At 41.6% G+C, this 17,562-nt stretch overlaps 2 protein-coding genes across 5 annotated transcripts in view; both read left to right on the top strand.

Annotated features, from left to right (window-relative positions):
• Positions 1-669: 669 nt before the first annotated feature.
• On the top strand, positions 670-13,976 carry rasl10a (RAS-like, family 10, member A). Its single transcript, XM_067522566.1, has 3 exons — positions 670-2,168; positions 9,906-10,030; positions 12,035-13,976. Exons 1-3 carry the CDS (start codon positions 1,953-1,955, stop codon positions 12,303-12,305), a joined length of 612 nt encoding a protein of 203 aa, XP_067378667.1. The 5' UTR covers positions 670-1,952; the 3' UTR covers positions 12,306-13,976.
• Positions 13,977-14,716: 740 nt separating this feature from the next.
• Positions 14,717-17,562, top strand: part of osbp2b (oxysterol binding protein 2b) — a 41,927-nt gene continuing 39,081 nt past the window's right edge. The window contains exon 1 of one of the 4 annotated variants that reach the window (XM_067522557.1): positions 14,717-15,410. In XM_067522557.1, the coding sequence (XP_067378658.1) occupies positions 15,253-15,410 (158 nt within the window). In that variant the 5' untranslated portion in view covers positions 14,717-15,252. The remainder of the gene's footprint in view (positions 15,411-17,562) is intronic. The other 3 variants (XM_067522558.1, XM_067522561.1, XM_067522559.1) reach the window with 3 other exon arrangements.

The raw sequence follows: 17,562 nt of genomic DNA, 5'->3' as shown, positions 1-17,562 counted from the left end.
AATATTGATCTAATATAATGAAGGTAGTCCAATAGGGGGCGCCTCAGTAGTGCTTTTTGGCAAAGCCTCGTGTCTAGGAACAGCTGCAGATGCCCAAACCAATAAAAGTTAATACACTATTTTTCTACTTTTACATTGTAAGATTTTCCAACGTCTAAGAGGGAACACAGTAAAAGCTCAGTAAGGTCATCCACGGGTCAGTGATTCGACTCCTGATCTCTCCTTGCTATCTGCTGAAGTTGGTTTCAGTGTCTTGCCGGTGGGTCAGGAGAGCTCCTGACCCAGTTACTTGTGTTTGTGTGTGTGTGTGTGTGTAACTGCATCAATTTCAAAGACAAAGGATTCAAGCTAGATCTGGATGAACCCTCTCCTGTGCCGCTTCCACAACCACCTGTCTTCATTTTTATTTGGTGACAGTGATGGTTTGTGACAGTTTGTGATAACTCGAGTTAAGAAAAATGTTTAATATTGTCCTTTCGGCTTATCCCGTAGGTTCAAATACATAAATAAGGCAGGCCCTTCTTGTGTGTCACGTTTGATTTGTCTTTGATTTGTCTTTGTGTCTAAATAGATAAGTTCAAGCTACTGCATAGTAGCCTACATTAAAAGCCACACACCGACTATGGCCTTTGAACCCAATTTTAATAAACACCGTTCTGTTCACAACTTTGAATCCACAGAGCTTTTGTGAGCTTATAATTACCATAAGAGCCATTATTTAACGACCTATATCCATAATTTGAATCTTTAACGCCTTATAAACGCTGTTTTATTGCAGTAATTTCGCACTTGAGAATGACTGGTCTGTTCCCGAGGTTATTGTTAGGGACCGCGAGACGCGTTATGTTTATTCCTCAGGGTTGTCCTGTAGTGGATCATGGCCATTGTGTGTCGCGGCCATCCAGCAGTGATTGATGTGACACATCGCCCCAACCCTCTATCCAAGGACCCTTTCCAATAATAAGACTGGTCCCTCAAAGATATACGATGCTCAGTTCTGCGCTACTTCTCCATGATCCTCACATTGAGATGACAAATAGCGTGGAGCCTGTTCCGTTGCCATTTATTTGCGGCGTATGGATGCTCAAATCCTCCACACGCCTTGTGCACGACAGGATCCTATTGGATAAGCAGTGCAGGGGATACTGCAAGAGAGGAAGAGAGAGAGACAGAGGGAGAGAGAGAAAGCAGTCTTCAGCTCCTGGGTCTCCGGCACTCTGCTTAACAGGATCCAGATGCCTTTACAGAAAACGCACGTCTACAGGCGGTGTAGATTGCCTCTTCTCTCCTAAATCACATAGATGTAAATTTATTTTCTGCCATCGAACAAAACAAGGTTATGCATTTGTATCAAATTTCACAACACGTGGAAAACCTATTTGCGTCCATCCTCCCTGTGATGGAGGAGCGCGGTGGTGGTGCATCGGTGGAAATGTGTTAGAGGTGCAGGGGAGATAATCACTGAAGACATTGAAGGCTCTTGAGTGTTTGGGCAAGGTCAGAGTCTAGCCTGGATGAGATTATGTCCATGTGGAGACAACAAGGACGGACTTTTACGCTTCCTCTCGGGGGTAGAGGTCGCCTGGGGATGTCCCCTGAAAACCGAGAGTTTCTCTCTGTGTGTTGGATTGCAGAGGCAACGAAAATCCTTCCATCTGCATGATCATGGTTGAGCTTTATTTCTGACAATTCCCGAGCTGCATGGCTTCATTCATTTCACCCTCATCCTGGAGATAAAGTTCCTTTGCTCAGCTCGACGGGCGGATTTATTCGACAACTGGTTCGTTTCATTGCGCGCTGATGGACCCCGTTTAGGAGATCTGGAGGCTGCTGGTTGAGCGGTGGATCCGTCAGAGCAGCAACACAACAGCGGCTGCCAGCTGTGTTTTCTGGACGGTCTCATCTGTCTTTGTTTACGTCGCTGTCCATGGTGCTGAACTCGGGCTCCAGGAATGGTGGAGACGCTGAGTATCGCAGTCATCGGTGCTCCCGGAGTGGGGAAAACTTCTATAATCCGCCAGTTCATCTATAACGATTTCTCGGAGGCGTATACCCCAACCAGGACCAGATATGTGTACAGACCCTCCGTTATACTGAACGGGAACATGTACGAGCTGAAGATTTTGGACGTCCCGCCAATCTCCTCTTTCCCGTCCAGCTCCAGCCAGGTATCATGTCTCTGTATGAGCACGTAGCAGGCGCTTCTTCTTAAAGACTGTACTTTTACTAGAGTGGGTTTTATTTGAGCGTTGATGATCTATCCTCAGATTCCACGTCGAATTTATTTAATCTGTACTTCATTTTACTTTAAGTGCCCGTCTGTTCACAGCCAATGGCATTCCTCAGTGACAAAACCCCCAAATTCATTTATTCTTCTATCACTATCAGATGTCACTAGTCTACTAGTTGCTATGGATACCGGACTGCCTTAAAGCCTCGGAGAGCTTCACTTTGATGATGTAAACTCTCAGCTTGCTGCGTGAAGAAAAAAAAATGCCACCTTGCAAATTGTTTTGGATTACACTCCCTCAAAATATCGTATTTGGTGTCAAATATATTGCTATGAATTGATTATACTACGCTACTGGTGGTCGTATGCATGGAAAACATTGGCTGGATTGTGTTGCGGCTTAGGCACAGGACCTGGTTAAACTCCTAGGAGGAGTTTCAGTATTTATTAATATTGAAACTTTGACAGAAATCCATTTGATTATTCAACATCAGGCTGCTGAAGATTTCAATAACTCTTATCACATAATCCTACAAAAAAGTATAGGCTTTGCGTGTGTGTGTGTGCTGGGGTTGAAAGGTCCTGATAAATTGATTTGGACTGATTGTTGACTTGAAGTGTGTTTTTGACTCTTGTCCGATGCAGCCTCAGTTCTGTGGGATGCGTTCATGATAGCAAAGCTACAAGGTCACCGCACCAATCAGAGACTGCTGTCGCTGCACATTTCCCTCCTCCCCCTCTCTTTCACTGCCCTCCACAAAACAGCTGGAGTTACACAGACAACATGCCGCTGAGCAAATAACATCAGGCCAAGGAAATACAAAAGTGACTAGCCTGAATGAGAGGCCTCCCAAAGTGCTGGTTTGCTGTACACTGAGAAAACTTCTGACAGGCAGACTGAGGGGCTGAGCCATCACACCGTCCGTCTGCTGCAGAATTACATGAAGCTCTTCTACCACATTTAACATTTGGTTAGAAGGTGTTAAGAGGAGAGCAGCATGCTTTATTGTTTTCTGCCCACAGAGACCTTCTGTAAAGGCATTCTGTTTGAGTGTTGTGCTCCTTCTGCTAAATGGTGCTTTAACCCAAAGTTGGTAGGTGTGAGTAGAAAGCAGGAGCAAGACAGGAAGCATCTTATGACCTTTTACATGAAATTGTGTGTCACAAGAAAAATAACTTGAACACACACAGCTTTCGTTATCTGAAATCATTTTATATGATGTGTGAGCACTTCATGCCTATTTAGAGGTGTAGAGGAGTGAATAGATGCATATTTCACAGGCCCTTTGAGGAAGATGTACACGCAGAGAAAACCATTAGCTGAGAGCTACCACAACATTTCTATTGGGCAGATTTATGGCTAGTCGTGTTCAGAGACATGACCCTGTGAGGGCCTGCTGTACTTTTTCTTCTCTGCTCTATCATGTCCTGCTTGTTGTCAAGCTCACTCTCTCTCTTTGTCTGGTGACATCCCCTATTCGCTGTGAGAGCAGCGATGAGACCCGGGGCATTTTTGATTCACCACCCTGCTCTGTATTTACCCTGTGGTCAGAGAAATGTAACCAGAATCGGGGGCAGTGGACACAATGCAGGCAGTACTAGCACAAAGAAACCTATTGAAATGTACTAGCAGTACATGGCAAATTGAATTAAAGCACAGTTTCCTGCTTGAATACAGCTGGGAATAAAAGACAGACAGAGCAGACAGTAGGAATATTCTGCACTCAATTAGAGGGGTTGCATGGAGTTTAATGGACACTGTCAAAGTAAGGGTTACCAAATGAGGTTTTATTCTGTCCTCTAAAATTTGTGATGAATAAGCTGCAGAGTTGAGTGAGTCAGTACGCCTCCATGCTTATGCAGCGTGGCAATTTCTCATCAGTTCAGATTATGTTTGAAAGAAAAACTGTTGTTTTCTGGCAGGCTACTTGTGACCCTATTTCAACCACATAGCCATTTAGAAAAAATCCTTTTCAGTCCTGGAGACTGGCAAGTTTTCTATTGTTTTGCTGTGAGACTGTGTTGTTGTAATGATTTGTTTGCTTTGCAGTATATCTGCCTGTTGCTGATAGCATTGCGCTTAGAGTGCATCTGTCACAGTGTGTCAATGGGATGTGGTGACACATGGATTTAAGCCTGACAGTGGATTCAGCAATGATTTTTCTTGTTCTCGCCATAATGTATTGCCATGACTTCCTCCCACACAAAATACTTTCTCTTTCTAGTCTCTCTGGGCATTTTTCTTAGTTATCTCCATTGATAATGTTTGTAATAACATGCTGGAAAGGATTCCTTCTCATGTCAAACATCGTTGACTGTCACAGATGTGGAAAAAATATTAAGTTTTTGCTCACATAAATTGAATGCTTAGCAGCTTTTTAAATAATATAGATCAGACAACTGGCTGTGTGTATAGTGAATAATTCAGTTTTATAGAAAGGAAATATTTTTAATGCAAATCATTATCTGTATGTTTAAGCAAACAAAACAATTTAACACATTGGGAAACACAATTAGACAAGAGGATTAATACCGCTTACAATAACCAAATATTCTAACCTGATGCCAAGTTGGTTAACTTAGCTTTGCATAAAAAAGAAGAAATATGCAAATAATAAAGTCCACCCCAAACTGCTGTTGCACTATAGCCCGCTAATTGTTTTTCCCTGTTTTCAGACTTAAGGTAACCAACTGGTGTCTGTAGCGTCATATTTAAAAGGCACATATGTGAGTGTAATTGAGATTCTCATCTAGTGACAGAAAATTTGCATATTTCTGAGCATGTTGAATGATTCCTTTAGAGCTGTTTTCATTTGTTTCACATCCTTGTTTGCTCCAATTTTTAAAAAAATCAACAATCCATGACAACCCCATCCCCTACCCTCATCCCCAAACGGGCTCTGCTTGAACCCATTGTTATTAACATTTACATTTACATTTAGTCATTTAGCAGAAGCTTTTATCCAAAGCGACTTACAAGTGAGGTACAAGGCAAGCAAAAATCTAAGTCAAGGAGAAAACATCAAAGCAAAGTCCTATCAGAAAAGTGTTCACAGTTCACGAGATGCAAGTGCAAGAGAGCAGAAAGGATTTTTTGCATAATGCATAGGAAGTGCATAGGAAGCAGGTTTTCAGCAGTTTTTTGAATATTGGGAGTGAGTCAGCTGAGCGTGCAGCGTTTGGTAGCTCGTTCCACCATCGTGGGATCATTGCGCTAAACAGTTTTGCTTGGTGTCTTCTATGCGGTGCTGGGACCACCAGACGTCGTTCGTTGGCAGACCGCAGCGGGCGGGAAGGATTGTAGACTTGAATGAGTGAGTTGAGGTAAGCGGGAGCTGTCGAGTTAACCACCCTGTAAGCAAGAGACAGAGCTTCGAACCTGATGCGAGCAGCTACAGAAAGCCAGTGTAGAGATCGAAAAAGTGGTGTGACATGGGTGATTAAAAATGAGGCGAGCTGCTGCAGTTTGGATCATTTGCAAGGGTTTTATTGTGGATATCGGTAACCCCATCAACAAAGCGTTGCAGTAATCAAGACGAGATGTGACCAGCGCCTGTACAATGAGTTGGGTTGTATATTCGGTGATGTAGGGTCTGATCTTCCTGATGTTGTAGAGAGCAAATCTGCAAGCCCTAGAGACTGAGGAGATGTGGTCCTTAAAGCTCAGTTGGTCGTCGATGATGACCCCCAGATTTTTGGCCGATTTAGTGGGGACAATCACTGTAGATCCAATGTTGATGCTGATGTTGTGTTGCATCAAAGGTCTGGCTGGGAAGACAAGGACTTCGGTCTTGGAGAGGTTTAGCTGAAGGTGTCTCTCACTCATCCAGGCTGAGATGTCTGAAAGACAGGCAGAAATGCGCGATGAGACAGTGGAGTCATCTGGTGGAAAGGACAGGAAGAGCTGTGTGTCATCAGCGTAGCAGTGATAGGAAAGACCATGTGAGTGAATGATGGAACCTAAGGATGAAGTATAGATAGAAAAGAGGAGAGGACCAAGAACTGAGCCCTGCGGCACACCGGTAGAGAGGCTATGAGAGTTAGAAAGATGCCCCCGCCAGGATACCTTGAAGGTTCGTCCTGATAGGTAAGAACAAAGCCAGTCTAGAGCTGATCCAGAGATGCCCAAGTCAGAGAGTGTGGACAAGAGGATCTGATGGTTCACAGTGTCAAAGGCTGATGATAGATCAAGTAGAATTAAGACAGGTGATTGACCTGTGGCTTTTGCAGCTCAAAGATATTCCACAACAGTCAGGAGTGCCGTTTCAGTGGAGTGACCCCTCTTGAAGCCAGACTGGTTGACATCGAGGAGGTTGTTCTTGGAAAGGAAGTCTGAGACTTGGTTGAAGACTGCTCGTTCCATAGTCTTGGCCAGAAAAGTTAGGAGGGAGACAGGTCTGTAATTCTCCACTACAGAGGGATCAAGAGAAGGCTTCTTGAGCAGTGGGGTAATCAAGGCCTGCTTGAAAGAGGTTGGAAAAGCTTTTCCTAGTACAGGTAATCAGTGAGTAATGGGATTTTCATCCCCAGGGTATATATGTAATGGATTTTAATTGCATATCAGGCAGCGTTGCCTATGTGTGACATTACAATGTGTGACCCCCCCCCTCCCCCCTTCACCAGGTTACTGCCTAGTAGCCTCCTTCCTGTCCTTGAGTATTGATCTATCGCAGCCACTCATTAGCATTGTGCTGCCTTCCTTTTCTCATATCAGGAGGCACAACAGCTTGGACAAGCGTGTTGAAAACTGACCACGGCCTGCGGTTGTCACGGGAACATGTTCTGTTTGGCTCTCCAGGAGCGAAGGATGAGATGCTCTTTTCCTGCGTTGTGTTAAGAAGACCGACTGGAGGATAGAGACAGTGCCACCACACTTCACATTGACGCTCCCACAAGCACACTCTCACATCCTGCAAGCACACACAAATGCCCACACACGCATTTTAAATTTCATTGCTTTAAGTTTATTCTCCATGGATCGCTGTACTCTCTCACACTGCAGGCCAACTGCAGTTCTTTATTTTGCCTGCATTTCTTGTTTGGGTTTTAAAGAAGTGGTGTTGCTGTTTTTAGCCCTCCTCCACATTTAAAAATAGGACTCAGATGACTAAAAGATATGAGATGAGAACACAAGCTGCTATTTTTAATCCCAGAGATTTGAGGCTTTATTTGAACCTATTTTGTGCATCTCACATAATTGTTTGTCTCAACTATGAGAAAAGGGCGAGCTGTGATATTTTATTTTTAATACATCTTATTTGGCAAAGATAGGTGAACATTGTTGAGGTGTTTGCCTGCTTGACATGACTTTTAACCTAAATAACAGTAGAAATAGCAGTAGATATCATATTATCTATGACATATTTGTTTTCCATCTCACTGTAAAATGATGCAACCTGGAGAGAAGAGACAGGGAAAATAAACACACTTTCTTTCAGTTTTCACATCACAGTGCCTTCCCTCCTCTGCCTCCTCTTTCACTTTTGATCGCAATGATCTTTGTGCCACATATTTGTCTCTGTTTCTGATCAACCTCATTATCTCTCTGCTGATGTGTGAGGCTTTTTCTTCCTCACACTCTTCTGGCCACAAATGACTTCTTCCAAACTGAAATGAAAGCAATTTTTTCCTTGCCGACACAGATGTTAGTGTTATCATTATGCAAAGTTACACTGATCATTGCCTGCTATCTTAGCCTCCACTGTCATAAAATTCCACTTATATGTACTTGTACAGATTGCCTGTACAGTGCGTTGATTTGAAAAACATGTTTTCCTCTTGAAAAATTTCCTAACATACAAGTTGCACAAGCTGTTGCAGAAGGTAGAAGAACAAATGTAAACACCATGTGGAAAATGACTTCAACACTGCAGCAAAATCAATCATCATTACAAACACTGCTATGCATGAGGGTCACGTGTAATGGATGTTAATTAGAAGCATAGAAATTAAAAGAGATCTGACAATCAGCACTTTGATATGTAAGCAAAGCAACATGATGCAAAAAAACGAGCTTCAAGGAGGCCAATTCATCTGTGCCCGAGGTGCAGGTGCATCACTCAAAAACACAAAAGCCAAAAACACCAGAGGACCAACTATGGACAGACTAACATTTTATTCACATTTAAATAAAATTTTGTGTCTAAATTCAGAGTGGGTAAATGCTTGTGATTAAGGCTAACTACGTCACATTTAAAGGAATAAATCAGCATTTACACAGGAACCTGTCTCCTTGTGACTTCTTGAGTCTGTGCTGGTTGCTTGGCAACATCTAATCAATAAATTGCCTGTCAAATAAGACTTTTGTGTTGGGATTAAATCATATATACCATGTTAGGGAAGAAAGATTTTGTTACCTTTAGACAAAGCAAAGCTAGTTATTTACCCCTGCTTCCAGTCTTTCTGCTAAGATAAACTCCACAATCTTCATTAGATGTGTATGTATTGTCTCATTTACCTCCCTCCACAGATCTCTTTCTACTACCCCCTGAAGCACCTCGGTTTTCTTCTCCCTGCTTTATCAGATCATGCCTAACAAATTCATTGCATGCTGTTAGAGGCGGCAGGTGGTATTGGTGAGAATTTAAGAAAACACAACACGAGTAAAAGAATGGGTCACTGTCCAACAGTAGGTGTAAATGAACCCACTTGTATTTTGATTACAGCTTGAAGCTCAAACCATCAAACAAATGGCGCTGTTTGGCCCATGGCATATGCACTGCATGTTTAGCCAAGCAGCAACAAACCTTAACGTTGGTATGTGTCTTTTTCTTCTCCTGATTGAAAGGCAATGTGTTTGCTTGTCTTTTATGGGTTGTAACGTCTGTTGTCCTTGAAAGCGGGTAGCTAGGACACTGTGCTATGCTTTCTGCTGGGCAGTCATCATGTTTTATGAGTTTGTTCCAAGGTATGAGAATAGACATGTCAGCTAGATAACTTTATTGACTCTGCAGTTTTTCAAAAAGACCTGAGACAGGCAAACCGTGACGCTGAGCCAAAGTACTTTACATTAAATACATGCAACATATTGTTTACCAGCTCCTTGCTGTTATTGTACTTTGAAAGTTGGTGCATTATACACTTGAGGCTTTTTAAAGCTTGTAAGGCACAGCAGGTGTTTGAGCATGTTAAAATTGTCATATTAGCATGCTTACAGACATAATACACACTGCCTTCTTACAGTAGTTTGTCATGTTAGCAAACCAACATTTACTAATTATCAATAAATACAAATTCCAGGTGAAGATAATGAAAATGTCATTAGTTTTACAGGAAGATATAAGTACTAGATAATTAAACTTTGCATTTGATGATCAGCCAACTCATTATAAATCATCCCTCAGGGGAATATGAATGTCTGCATTTCAACTGTCCACCCAAATATAACCTTGTGGTGGCTTTAGGAGAAATATCAGAGCATCACTAATGTCATTAGGATACATTGTGTAAAAACTCTTCAGAATGTGCAAAACAGTCCACCCAGAGCATGCCGAGATATTTCACCAAATAAAGTATAATAGTGTCACCAAGATATACAGTTAGTAATGTATGCACTAGTCAAGATATTAACTAGTAAAGCTGAACTGCAAATCATTGCCATGCTGCTGATATGACTAAAACTTTATTTCAAAATGAATTTATATATTATGTTTTTACCTGTGTGTCTGCCCTCTAGGAGTGGCTGGATTTACGCTGCAGAGGTGTTCGCAATGCCAACGCCTACATACTGGTGTACGACATCTGCTGTGTGGAGAGCTTTGAATACGTCAAAATGATCAGACAGCAGATAGTGGAGCACAGGTATGATCAACCCAGTTACAGAACATGCAACCACTGACACACAGCTCCTTAATGCTCAGTGGTGATTTCAAATGACGTCACTGTGTGGACCATATGAAGAGAGACAATTCTAAAAGCCTGCCACAAAACAGTCAGTACAGTAAGGTTTTTGTGACACTGTTGCCATCAGAGAGTCTGCTTATGCTGATATTTTAAAACTTAGAACAGTCACATACCAGCTGCATCCTGACAGCTTTGTAATGACATTTAGTTCTGGCATTGCTGCCTGAGAGCTGCCTGAGATGTCATTAATGACTTAAAGATTATTTTTATACTATGCTACAGGAATAGAGTATATAGCAGCAAAAGATTTGAAATAACATACAACGGTCTCCTGGCTGGATTTGATCTGAAACAAAAGTCAAAAGGTCAGAGGACTAAAGAGGAAAAAAAGACCATCAATAGGCATCACTTGGTCTGCAGTGCTATCAGTTGGCATACCTGCATATATTTAGATAATGAAAGGTAAAATGAGTGGCCTGTTCTGTTCTGCTATGTTTTACATCAACAAATTGCCAATGCACAGTTAATGCTCCCCTTTCTGTGGCTCTAAGAATGTGTATTGCCCCTGATAGAAAAACATTACCACCAGCAAAGCAGGGTGAAATCATTGGGAATGGAAAACAGGAGAAATGAGTAATCTTAGGACAAAGATCTGAGATCAGACTGGAGGAGGAGATAGAGAGAGAGGAGAAAGGACAGATACTTTATATAAACTGAAATCGTGAATAATTCAAGCTGTTGCAACACAGGGTGGCTGTTCTGTAGATGTCAACCATAACAAAGACATGTTTATTTTGAAATATTAGAAATGGTTCTTAGCTTTCTTCTGACACAATCTGCTAAATCATACTTTTTCACACTTACTTTTTCTGCTCTTTTTTAACCCTGTAGCATAAACTCCTTATTGTTATCAGTGAATTATATGGCAGTGTAGTTCCCTCCTTCACTTCTGTAATTTCCCCCAACTCACACATGCAGTACATTTCGTTCTCCTAAAATACTCAACCTTGAGCAGCTAAAGTTGGAGATATTTTTAAGTCTGTTATGCGAGCACAACCTGCAAAAGGAGAATAGTGTGATGATTATGAGTGATGGTGTTTTTCAGGTTTGTGTGTTTAAGAAATGCGCCTTAGGGCTTAAATCTTTTCTGTGCCTGTGTCTATGCTCTCTGTATCAGTCCATCTTTAGAGGCAGTTGTGCAAAAATGCATATGTATGCAAGTCCCTGTCAGAGGATGAAACATGATGAAACAAAAAGAAACATGATAAATTGTTAATGCAGCAGCTTTAACAATTTATACCTCAGCTAACACTAAGCTTTGCAAGTCAGCAGATGTCACTATTGATCTCACAGCTCTGTCCAGCTTTCTGACGACCCTATTTAAATAGTGCCGATGAACTCAACTTTACCCATTACAGTAAAGTCAAATGCTAATTTTTATTAAAAAAAACAATAATCAAAGCTTTAAGCTCTAGTGATTTTGGATCTCAACTAAACAAATACTGGAATTGTTAGTTTTCATATTTATGTAGTCGGCCCTACTTTCCTCATAGAAATTACTCTAACCTACTCTACTCTTTTGCAGTGCCATAGAAAACTATGATTCTCTCCTTTTTAAGCAGAGCCTCATATGACATTGGAGTTCAGATCGATAAGCACCACAAACACAAATCTTGTGTCACTAATTTATGCCTACCTCTGGCACACGCAATATATTTTCACACTTTATAATGCTGTAAACTGCCTGCTGCACTGTATGGTGGGAGGCCCCTGGAGCCTGTGAGCTCTAATCCTCAAGTCCACCCCCGCACACCTCAGAAGGAAGGAAAAACTGCACGTAGACATATTGCACACACTCAGCCAAGCACTGTGACAAACACCAAGATTATAGCTGTGCTTTTTGCCCTACTAGGCTTTTTGGATTAACCCTCTCATATTTTTTACTCTCTCGTGCTCCTGCAGGGAAAGCAGCAGCAGTGAGGTACCAATTCTTGTTGTGGGCAACAAGAGAGATCTGCAGCGACAGCGCTTCATGCCTCGTAGGGCAGTGTCGGTCCTAGTGAAGAAGACCTGGAAGTGTGGTTATGTGGAGTGCTCTGCCAAGTTTAACTGGCATGTAGTTCTGCTTTTCAAGGAGCTGCTGGGCATCGCTGTGGCACGAGGCATGCGCCAGAACCACACCTCTATCCGTCTGCAGGGGGCGCTGCAGAGGAATCGCTGCACCATCATGTGACAATGAGAGCTTCCTCCACCCTTGTCACCTTGCACCCAGGAGCAGAGTGGCAGTGGAGAAAAGGACTTTTATCTTAATGGCTGGAAAAAAATACCCTGTGGCCTCCTGCTTTACTGAGCTGATTTTTCAAAATGAGGTTTATTAGACATGTTGCGCTGTAAAAGACACTAAAATTTCACACATGGTCATCCAATCACTTCCTAGTCAAATTCTGCCAAATGTTTAGATTTATGGAAGGTGGTGATTTGCATAGCACGAATAATTTTCTCACATCAACCTAGGCTGTTATTCCCAAAATTAAACAGCAGCAGGTTTGATTGGGGATTGTAGCTTGGCCTGATAGGATGAGAGGTGTGAGACTCAAAATGGAGAGGCAGCAATATCATTGAGTCTTCCTTTTGATTCTATCATGTTCGTTAAAGTCCATAGCACATGCTCATACCTGACATGTTTAAATTATTTGAGGGTATGGAGCAATGGTCAACAAGATAGATTATTAAAGAGCAAAAAACAACTTCTGTGGATATTATCTTGAAATATGTATATGAATAGCTGGTGTTTCATTCGGGGTTTTGAGACATAGACTGATTTTTGTTCGTTTCCCAATACCTAAAAACTTGTAGCAGAAAATACTGCAGTCTCTTATCATGATAACAATGTAAGACTGTAGGAATATAATCTGCTCCCTCCCTTCGCTCACTATTTCTGATGAATACATTAAATCCAGGGAACTGGGGATCTGCAGGAGGCTGCAGCACCTAATATGAGAAACAGTACACAGAATGTGAATGTTTGTGGGTGACAGAGAGAACACATGAGGGAGACAGAGACAGCTGACATTCTAGCAAGCAAAGGACATACAACGAGATAAGAGACAGATGTTGAAACTTTGGATAATGGAGGAGCAATAAAATCCCACAGGGATGTCCTAACTGAATATATGTACCACCATATTCTATTAAAAATGCTTCACATACAGTAGATGTAATTCACTTGCACTCAGATATCCTACAGAAATAAGGACAGAGCTCAGTTACTATCAGAAAACATGAGTGCATCACATACACGCAGGGATCCTTAATAAAGCTTTCATATCAGTAGAATCTAATTGGTAATGTTGTGAGATTAACCATTGCTTTTTGATTAGGCCTTGCTAGATACTTTGCAAATTTGGCTGCACTGAAAGTAAGCAGGCCTATTGTACATAGGAGTGATTCATAGACTAATTGACTTGCATGCTTTTGTTGGTAGAGCCAACAGGTCAGGGTTTAATTGCACTGATGTGAAAATGTGATGTGTTTAATTTTTGTAATACATGGTTTTCTGACACTGTAATGAGCAGCTGAGTGGAGTGAATGTCATTTTGCACTGGCATGTGAGAGCACAGGCTTATGATTCTCTTTAAAATGTAGTGTTGATCCCTTCAATTGGGGCAAATGGCTGTGTTAGTTTTTTCTAGTAAAAAAATATGTAGCAGAGATGCACTAGAAAGCAACTGTGTGTAGCATGAGTCCTCATCAGTTTGACTGTATGTGCGTTTCAAGATATAAAGGGCTACAGTTTTTTACCAGAAACATTACCTGTATTTATTTTTGTTAGTAGTGTTAGTAGTGTGAATTTGTTTGTTTTTTTGACCCATGATGAACTATTAAATGCATTTGACAACAGCAACCCTATACTGGTCATAATTATGTTCGACAACTACACTGCATTAAAATAATGTTGACAACATCCCCACCTTGTGGTAAAGCAATGTTATCATGGGCCAAATCACAGGTAGATAAAGAATGAGCCACCACACCATGAAACCCTTTAAGGTACTAAAATTAAGCTTAAAATTTCTGTTTTATATAGACACAGCGTGATAATGAAAGCAATCAATATATAAACTAAATTGCAGTGATAATTAAACAATTAGCAGCTGCGGCTGCTTTGTTCCATGATTGATGGTTACAGATGGTGGGTCAGAACATGAAGATTCTTTGGGTTACTTACTGAGCCCAATCTTATAGGTTTACTATTGACTCGTTGTTCATCCTCCTGCCCCTATACAAGCAAAACAAAGACTAAAGAATAATTTTCCTAAAACTACACATTGATAGAATGTCAATGCCTTGGAGATTAAATAGAAATGCAGGATTTAATAAACCAAAACAATTATTGGGCACTGGCTCTAGGACATCTGGAACAATTATGCGTCTGAAGCCCTGGGCAAATAGACTGCTTGGGATATTTTACCTATGAACCCCATTTAAAATGTAGCCTGCTTCCTTATCTCACCCCCAAAGTGAAACTATTCTATTTTACATTGCAGGATATATGGACACGTTAACTTAGAAGGGGTCGGAGAGACTACTGGTACTGGACTTACCACTAGGTTTGTTACATGTAGCTACATTACAGCGTCCATCCTACGTCCATCCTGTCCACTCACCTGATAACAGGTCGTCAAATGTTTGGAAATGTTTCGATAACAACATCACGTGGTGTGGGTCTAAACCACAGACTTGTATTGATAGAACAGTCATTCAAACATAAACTGCATGAAAGGCCGCGTTAACTGTCGCTCCCTCTTGAAATTTCTGTCATAAATTGTTTAGCTCTGTCCTCATAGTTATCGCTGTTGCTCTAATGACACTCTTATCAGGTTGCATGAAGGCCATGTAGGGAATGTCCTTTCTATCCAGCCTTGCTCTGCACTCTGAATCCTCTGCAGTCTGCATCAGCAAAGTATCTTGGTACCACTTCTTGTCCTTCCTCCGTTTTCCATTCTGGCGTCATGTGAAAGGGGTCTACGGCGGGTTCTCTCGCCCTAGACCAGTTCCTCCTCCCTCAAGCTCATTCGTCAGTGCCGACCTCCTATCCCTGGTCGTCCCGGTGGAGTAGTGTCCCTCTTCCTGCTGTCCCCGGTTTATCCTGCACCCCTCGACGTGTGGCGGAGCGGAGGATGAGCGAGCAAGGCAAGGGCTCGGCATCTGCCTCTGCCGCGGCCCCGGCACCAGGGTCGGACACTTACAAAGGCTGGCTTTTTAAATGGACCAACTATTTGAAAGGGTACCAGCGGCGGTGGTTTGTCCTCAGCAATGGCCTGCTTTCATATTACAGGTATTTTGTTTTTCAGATGTGGTGAATTTCTCAAAATAAGCGGCAACTAGGCGCACAGACACACACAGCCCTGTGTCGGCGCATCCTGACAGCTGGCTGCCTCAGCTGGCTAGCACCAGGCTAAAGCTAGCTGTCATTGGCAGTCACCAATGTGTTTACTTCAAGCTGACAGCGACAAAATGTTTGACTTTGACTCAATGGCGGTAACGGAAAAGCACACACATACACATACACACATACAACAACATTAACAGCAAGTCTTTAAGCTCTATAAAGTAACTCAAATGTTGTTACGGTAAGTATCAACGTTAGCTAGCAAACGAAGCTAGCCCGCTAGCCTCACTCGGTGGGCTCATAACAGCTGAGGACTGTCTTTGTTGATACTAACACGACAACATGCGCACGTCTTTCAGCGTACAGTTGATAAAGTATTTGCCATAAATATTGTTTTAATGGTTATGCCACTGTTTTTATTATTGCATATACTTTATTGACGTGCTTGCGATATTCATTCATTCATTGCACTGGCTAATGTTACTGAGCTAATTGGTGGGATTACTGAAACAAGATACGATGAGTCTCAGTCATTATCCTCCTGTCTACACACTGATCGCACAGCCGCTAGCTGTGAGCTAACATTAGCTATACAAAAGCCTAACACCTGTGGCTCAGGTGATTCTTGCATGGGGTCATGTTTCCACAAGTAGGTGTGTGTGTGTGTGTGTGTATACCTGCAAACACAATGAATGGACCATAGAGCATGTCAGCTCAATGGGTGACAAATATAGTATTCATTAAGTCCTTCTTTACGTATTTAGTTTGCTTAAATAAAGAAACATTGTGGGTTTATGAGTGTCTGCCTAAATTGACTTGACTTGAATTTATATCTTGAGGTCAAAATGCAGAGGATTTACTTTACAGTATTGCATTTTTAAAGAAATATGCATAACAGTACATAAGAGCAGATTATTCATTGTCAGTCTAATGATAAAACAGCTTTACTAGTAGGTGAAGCTGTCTCATTGGGTAGTCTGAGGAGGTAAAAATTGGACTTTGGAAAAAAGCATGTATGTATGACAAAATAATCTCCAAGGCACACTTTCTGGTACTTCTAGAGCTTTTATTTGAGCCAACTTCATTTGCTGAAGAAGACCATTATTAGTAGTTGAAAGCTCTAAAACAGCCAGTTTACCTATTGGCTGTCACACAAGAGCTCCGATATCTCCGTTGCTTTCATTGCTTGGCTCTTTCATGTTTAACCAGCTTACTTGCCACCACTTGACTGCTTTTGTAAACACTGATATATGCTGTATCACCGAGGTCACACTGCCCTTGAAGCACCTAGATGGTTAAATCAATTAAAATTAACATAAATTCTTGTAATATTTATTGCTAAAGGGCTAGTAATGCCTATATATCAACTAACTTTCTGACCCAGATTTGCTAATTAAAGGTTCACAGTGGAAAGAAAGTTTAGCTGCTGAAACTAACTTTCTTCTGTCAGCTGTGCTGTGCTGAGTGGAAAGTCTTTTCTCAGATCTGAAGTGATTAAAACCATAACCATGGAACCATAACTCCTCGCAGCGCCCCTTTGCGCTACTTTGACACATATATATATGCATTGAAGCTAAAGCATCCCTCGTACTTGCTCTTGTGGTTAAAGGAAAGATGCCTGTTGCCTCTACCCTCTATAAATAGTCCATTGTGTTGTAAGGTGACTGCTGTCCATGAAGTTAAGGTAGGCCGTTGACATCTGAGCACAGAGGCAGTGAAGCGCACAAATTATCCCCTCCACTGATGTCTTCCTGGCAGACCACATTACATGTGTCTTAGGCTTTGTGTGCCTCCAGTGCACCTTTTCTGGTCAACTATCAGTGCTGTTGCCTAGTGAAATAAAAGAGAAAATGTTAAATGTTAAAGTTAAATGTTACCACAAGGTAATTCATGTCTTTGCAAGTGGTAATTATATTGCATCTCAGATGGGAATTACTGCAACACATTTGTTATTAAAATGCTGAACTATGAGCAGTGTACATACTACTGAAGCTCGCTACTTTAATAATTATTAAGTTTTCAATCGCAGCTCACTAATTGTCATTGACTTTCTGTGGTTAAAACATTGTAAAATGCACCTTTTCATGCAATGGTTTTT

This window comes from Channa argus, chromosome 11, assembly GCF_033026475.1.
Source record: "Channa argus isolate prfri chromosome 11, Channa argus male v1.0, whole genome shotgun sequence".
Taxonomy (NCBI): Eukaryota; Metazoa; Chordata; class Actinopteri; order Anabantiformes; family Channidae; genus Channa; species Channa argus.
The sequence above is the reverse complement of the archived record's forward strand: the minus strand, read 5'-3'. Positions and strand labels throughout refer to the sequence as shown.

What these genes read in the sequence shown, in the direction of transcription:
- rasl10a (XM_067522566.1), top strand. Translation starts at nt 1,953, where the DNA reads ATGGTGGAGACGCTGAGTATCGCAGTCATCGGTGCTCCCGGAGTGGGG. An exon ending in TCCCGTCCAGCTCCAGCCAG is followed by an intron (nt 2,169 to 9,905) that starts GTATCATGTCTC and finishes TCTGCCCTCTAG; the next exon opens with GAGTGGCTGGATTTACGCTG. An exon ending in CAGCAGATAGTGGAGCACAG is followed by an intron (nt 10,031 to 12,034) that starts GTATGATCAACC and finishes GTGCTCCTGCAG; the next exon opens with GGAAAGCAGCAGCAGTGAGG.